At 38.8% G+C, this 7,146-nt stretch overlaps 1 protein-coding gene across 1 annotated transcript in view; it reads left to right on the top strand.

Moving 5' to 3' along the window:
- Positions 1–2,044: 2,044 nt before the first annotated feature.
- zmat4a (zinc finger, matrin-type 4a) overlaps positions 2,045–7,146 on the top strand; it is a 151,579-nt gene continuing 146,477 nt past the window's right edge. Inside the window, exon 1 of the mRNA XM_052461771.1 lies at positions 2,045–2,264. Coding sequence (XP_052317731.1) covers positions 2,178–2,264 — 87 coding nt within the window. The 5' untranslated portion in view covers positions 2,045–2,177. The remainder of the gene's footprint in view (positions 2,265–7,146) is intronic.

Here is a 7,146-nt window from a genome sequence, read left to right as displayed (position 1 = left end):
TTTAACGAGCACTGATGGTTAACGAGACATGAGCTGGCAGAATGTCTAGGCCGGACGTCAAAATTGGCATGTCCCAATCCCATGTATCTTTTGCCGGGGAGGCTATCCCATAAAAAAATCTGAATTAATGGCAGACAGAAATCCACGCTTGGATAAAGTTTCCAGGAAAAGAAGGAATAACTTCGCAAAATGTAAGTATAACAGTTATTTATGCAGATTAATAAAAGTAGTTGTGAGGATAATTTCTCCCCCCCTTTGTCTTTTTCCAGATTGAAGGACATCCCACCCTGACAGGAACATTTGGCACCGGACAAGTGACTGGAAAGATTTTAATTTAGCGGACATTTGAGATATGTACCAGTCATCGATATGCATTAGCTGCGTAGCACATTAGGGTGTCTACCCACGCAGCCAGCGCCATCAATAAATGAGGGATATTCGCCAAATGAGCCACATAAGTCCTTAAAAACAGATTTTAACAAATTACAAAAACAAAATCCTTGTGTAGCACATGCACAACTTTACAGCCTACTGTTTGGATGGTTTTTACTTTCCTAAAACTAAAATGTTCCACCTGACGGTTCAGCTGTCAGAGATTTGAGCACTAAATGCATCAGGGCATTGCATACATAGGCCTATAGGCTTAGGTATCCACCGTATGATATTAATATTTTTTAAAATATATATAGAAAGAAAGAGAAACTTTCGGCCTAGCTCCAGACAGTGTGAGAGAGAGAGAGAGATATGCCTGGGGCAAGCTACAAAACCAACATGCATTTCTTTATTATTGTCAGATAGACTACTGCATCTGCTGTACAGATAATGGCATACGGAAGGAGGCTAATTCATTATTTTTCGATACAAATATTTTTTATAAAGATAATCATTATATTGTTAGATTAAAGTTGTAACTCTGGTAGGTCTGAAACAGTCTTCTTCACCTCAAGTTCAACTGTCGGAGTCAGTTGGAGTGCAAGTGCGTACTGCCTTCATTTCATAGGCCTGCAGTATAATAGGTTAATAGCCACACAACACCAAACGTTCACAAAATGTTCTCAACTTTATTAGGGTGATATACAGTAGTAAGTCAAGCCATTGTTTATAGTGAAAATATGAGCATGATATTAAATTGCAGGAAACACATTACTGTTGGAACTTCATTTGGCCAAAGAAAATAGTTCAACAGAATGCAACAAAACACTTGCGAACTGGATTAAACCTTCACAAAAGCTTTGAACGGGCTATATTGAGCAGTTACCAATAAAGGCTAGTGCCTACCGTACCCAACAAATGACAGTATAGGCTAATGATATTTATTTTACAAAATGCCTACTTATAACCCATTTTAAGCTAAAAAATGGACCATGCAATTAAAAAGACAGATCAAACTTAATTTATCCAACGAAAATGTATCAACAGAATGAAACAAAACATGTTTTTCATATTTAAAGAACTGGTTTAGATGAATAAATTGGTATACAATAATAACAATTATATAGAGTAATAATAATGATAAAACAAATTATTATAGATAAGAAAAAATAAAGTTAAAAAATGCCATCCTACCTGAATAGCGAGTTGCACAGTAGTAGCCTGCATTTGTCCATTTGTGTGGAATAAAATATTATTCTGCTAATGTGTGGTCCTTCTGTAGCTCAGTTGGTAGAGCATGGCGCTTGTAACGCCAGGGTAGTGGGTTCGATCCCCGGGACCACCCATACGTAGAATGTATGCACACATGACTGTAAGTCGCTTTGGATAAAAGCGTCTGCTAAATGGCATATATTATTATTATTATTAATGTGTTCTATCATGCAAATGACATGACATGTTTTTATAAAATGCCCTTTTTTCCCCCAGACCCTGCAATAACAAAAATCCCCATGTGTGGAAATCCTAAAAACGTGTCTGCTCAACTGTATGCCACTACGCACATGTGATTATAGATGCATGCAATGCTTATTATAAAGGGGACCCCGGGGCACGTGCACTACCTGCCCGTTTGGTAGCACGGCCCTGGCTCTACACAAGTAGACTGCTGGCTGGACTACTACTGCCAAACGACCAATGAGGAAGAAGCGGGGCGGAGAACAGTCGACGGTTGTACTACAGCATAGTACTGCAAACAGCTGTGGAAGCGTCTTCTGCTTTGTACACACGTTTCGCTGACCTGGTCAATGGATTACACAGTTTCCCTACAAGTGCAACATCAATTGACGGTGTTCCCGACACACTTGTACCAGGGTTACAGTTTGGAGTTACAGGTACATCTCAGACATGCATTAGGCTACTTAGCCTATGTGTGATTTGATTTCCGTTTTACTTACATCGGTTACCAAACTAAGATCGCTTTCCATCTCTATAGACAGGGAACGAGACTATAAAACTAGAACTGTCTTTACTGTTTTCCGCTCTTTCGTGGTCCGTTTTGCATGCCCGCTGCGCTGCGTGCAATATCAGCATCCTTTTTGACAATGCCTGAAGATTTTCGATGTGCACATGAGCCAGCGTAACGAGAAACAGTGTCCTCCTCTCCTCCATCTAGGCTATTTGATGACGGATTCATGACACGGTGTTTGGAAGTACCGGGTAGCCCGATGCGGAGGTTAAATGATGCGCATAAATCTCATTCAACGGTTTCTTAAACACTCGGTGTGATATGCTGCAGACCTATTTAAGTTCCACATTTAAATCGATAGTTTGGACTTTTGGCGATGATAATTTTGCGTCTCAATGTGCTTAGAAAGTGGGATGGGATGGCATCGGAGGCAAAACAATTCCTCATTTCATTTAGTCGGCTATCCATGCCTATTTAACTCATACTGACCTTTCACGTAGATTGTTTTTTGCTACATGTATATTTATGATAATTTCGTCAAGACGAACCTTCATTAATGTAATTTATGGGATTCCAATAGTTCATCCAGTTAAAGTGAGTTGAACTCACCTGTCATAGGCAACTGTAATATAGGCAATCTAGTTGGCCTTTGTTTGCTTGTGTTTAGTTTTACATTTGCCCGCTGTTCAGCAAAATGCATTGTATTTGAGAAGTTTGTGTGTGGCTATCTTGAGTATTCTATTGTATCCCGTCATTGGATTGTGACTACACAAAATGAGGATTAGTTTAGTCATTTGTCATGCATTTTCACATGACATTATCCTCATACACTCTCAAAAACCTACATCACACAAAACCGGAATGAAATTGACCTCTTAGCTATCTGTGTTTACCTCGTAGCTATCTGTGTCCAATTTGATTTGCAATCATGCATGTATGGATGCGCGCAATGCACTCTCTGACTTTGGCGTATCAAATTCACCTCAACATCTTATACTGGCTATAGTGTCCTATTTAATAGTTCTCATCAAATATTTGCCAAGTTTTCTTAAAAAACACGTATTTCCTTTACTGAACAATCCTGACTTCCCTCCAGTCAGGTGTTTTATTAAAAGAACCACAGGAAGGGCTTTGAAAAAGCATTTTAATTAGATATGCTACAGAAATCCTAAAGTGTTTATTTGTAGAAGTTCAACGACAAGGCATCAATTGTTAATCTGGAATTGTTGCATATTACATATTAGTGCAAGGTTTTGAAGTGTGTTCACCAGGTGGTGTCTAGATTATCTTTATCTTTACGACATTATTATGTTTGCTTTATATTATCTTTGCTTTATTTTTTTATATTATCTTTGCTTTATCCACTTCCCTCCCCCAGAGCGCATGCAGCGACTTACTTGTCTTGTTTGAGAGAAAGCTTTCCTCTCCTTTTGTTGCATAGTTTTTTTACTTATGTGACTCTGCTGCTGTGCCTCTCTCAAGTCGATCTTTTATTTGGCTTTCTAAAAGGATCGGAGATACAAAGACCATAACATTGAGACAGTAGCTTTGGGTAGATCATTATAGCAAATGTCCGTCTCTTTCTGCAGTGCAGTTTCTGCACTTTAATTGAGCGGCATGCAACAGCCCCCATAACGTCCTAGCATCATTTGTCAACAATTCTGATAGTATAGTGGTCTTTATTATTGTCCAAGATTCGAATTATTGGGGTCCTGGGCAAACCCTAAACTCCATAACAAATCATGTCACCCCCACCAGCCTTACAATCTTTTAACTATACAGAAGACATCTCAAGCATTTAAAATATCAGGCGTCGCTCCAGCCCACAGTTTATGGCACCCTCAATGGTCAATGTGTGATTCAAACCTCAATTAATCTATCTCACTGGGCAAAAACTGGTTGAATTAACGTTGTTTCCTCATAATTTCAATGAGAAAATTAAATGTGATGACGTTCAATAAACGTGGAAAATTGATTGGATTTTTAAAAAAAATAATGTAATCAACATAATTGAATTTCGTATTCTTTCACCGAACTTTAAACCCAAATCCAATTACATGGTCAGCGTGACATTCTTGTCACATTAGTTGATAACAACCAAATGTAAATCAAAACTAGATGATGAACTGACATCTGTGCTCAGTGGGATGGTTGTTTCCTCCATTTCCTCTGCAGGCTATGGATTACGGCCAAATGGCACCCTTTTCCATCAGATTCAGATTCAGACAACTTTAACATCCTAATGGTGTATTTAAAATAACATCATCATAGCAAATGATATTTACAAGCCAGTATGCTGGACAAGTGCAAATCCATGAAAATGGGCCAGTTCAAAAGTAGTGGACTATATTGAATAGGGTGTCATTTTTGACGCATCCTTTAACATCATTTGCAGTTCAAACCCTCCACTTGTCAATTTACTTGTTATGGAGTATTTGGAGTTTTAATTATACTTGCCAGACAATTCCCGTCACTGCTGTTGTTCAATAAAAAGATGTCTTTCTCCGGTCAAAATTTGATCAGTCGGTTGCCAGAGTTGTAAAATGTTGCTACTATCACTCTCTTAGGAGAGGCTCACTGTACTAAACCACAAGGTGGATCCATCAGAGCCTTTTGGTTTGGTACAGTGAGCCTTTGTTTTTCATTATCTTAAGACAGTGCAGTTTGTCGCAGCATGCCTGCTGTCAGTGACATGGACTAGATTTTTTTCAAAAGTTGTCTGTATGTGAGGGTTCCAGAATATGAAGTGTATTTGAGGTGTTTTACATGTATGTGAGGACCTACTTAATACTCATACAACACATATACTATGCACATGCAAGCTCTCCAACTTCACACAACTTTTTGCAAGTGATCTACCTCTCACTTTAACAATCCCAGATATATTTGTTCAGACTCTCAATTTCATATCGTTTGTGGTAAAAAGCTTATGATCCCTCTCTACCGTCAGTGATTTGTTAGGGTTCTAAAATAAAGTGCTTTAAAGCTCTGTGCTTCAGCGTCATCAATAAATGCTTTTGTTAAGTAAAAATGGTCCTAATGTTTAGTTGGTTATTCAGAATCCTCCTTTCAGTCACAGTCTGTACACAGAGAGACCAAAATAAACCCTAAAGATGTTTATGAACACCTTTATGTAACAATTAAATTCAACGAGATCCGTCAAAGACACACTCTGGTGTTAGAAAGATGTAAAAGAAAATCTACTCAACAGTTTGAGCTACTGCACTTGGCACTTCCACATGTGTCACATGTGCTGGTCAAAGGGCATTGAATAAAAGGAGATGAATGTATCATGTGAAACTCCCTGAAGTACTCTTAGATTGCAGTAGCATCTGAAAAAAATAAATAATATTGTCAGAAGGCTAATTTTACTGTATGTATGTATAATTATACAGTATAATTTGTGCATTTGGAAAGTATTCAGACCCCTTGTTTTTTTCCACATTTTGTTACGTTACAGCCTTATTTTAAATCTGATTAAATCGTTTTTTCCCTCATCAATCTACTCATAATACCCCATAATGACAAAGGAAAAACACGTTTTTAGAAATGTTTGCAAATGTATAAAAAAAAACAGTATGACATTTACATAAGTATTCAGACCCTTTACTCAGCACCTTTGGCAGAGATTACAGCCTCAAGTCTTCTTGGGTATGATGCTAGAAGCTTGGCACACCTGTATTTGGGGAGTTTCTCCCATTATTCTCTGCAGATCCTCTCAAGCTCTGTCAGATTGGATGGGGAGCGTCGCTGCACAGCTATTTTAGGTCTCTCCAGAGATGTTAGATCGGGTTCAAGTCCGGGCTCTGTCTGGGCCACTCTCAGAGACTTTTCCCGAAGCCACTTCTGCATTGTCTTGACTGCAGGCAGGACGCTTGGCATTCAGGCAAAAGAGTTCAATCTTGGTTTCATCAGACCAGAGAATCTTGTTTCTCATGGTCTGACAGTCCTTTAGGTGCCTTTTCTCCAAGCAGGCTGTCATTTGCCTTTTACTGAAGAGTGGCTTCCGTCTGGCCACTCTACCATAAAGTCCTGATTGGTGGGGTGCTGCAGAGATGGTTGTCCTTCTGAACGGTTCTCCCATCTCAACAGAGGAACTCTGGAGATCTATCAAAGTGACCATCGGGTTCTTGGTCACCTCCCTGACCAAGGCCCTTCTTCCCTGATTGCTCCATTTGGCCGGCGGCCAGATCTAGGAAGAGTCTTGGTGGTTCCAAATTTCTTACATTTAAGAATGATGAATTCCACTGTGAAACAATCTTTTTCAGAGCTCTATGGACAATTCCTTCAACCTCCTGGCTTCGTTTTTTCTCTGACATGCACTGTCAACTGTGGGACCTTATATAGACAGGTGCGTGCCTTTCCAAATCATGTCCAATCAATTTAATTTACCAAAGGTAAACTCCAATCAAGTTGTAGAAACATCTCAAGGATGATCAATGAAATCAAGATGCACCTGAGCTCAATTTCAAGTCTCATAGCAAAGGGTCTGAATAATTATGTAAATAAGGTATTTCTGGTTTTGTTTTTTAATACATTTGCAAAAATGTCTAGAACCCTGTTTTCGCTTGAGGAATTTTAGTAAGGTATTTCATTTTTTTTTTCTTATAACTTATTTTTACTTTTTCATTATTGGGTATTGTGTGTAGATTTTTTGTTTAATCCATTTTAGAGAAAGGCTGTAACGTAACAAAATGTGGAAAAAGGGAATGGGTCTGAATACTTTCCGAGAGAGAGAGAGAGAGAGAGAGAGAGAGAGAGAGAGAGAGAGAGAGAGAGAGAGAGAGAGAGAGAGAGAGAGAGAGAGA

The sequence above is a fragment of the Oncorhynchus keta genome, chromosome 14 (genome assembly GCF_023373465.1).
Source record: "Oncorhynchus keta strain PuntledgeMale-10-30-2019 chromosome 14, Oket_V2, whole genome shotgun sequence".
NCBI lineage: Eukaryota > Metazoa > Chordata > Actinopteri > Salmoniformes > Salmonidae > Oncorhynchus > Oncorhynchus keta.
This window is presented reverse-complemented; position numbering and strand designations above follow the sequence as displayed.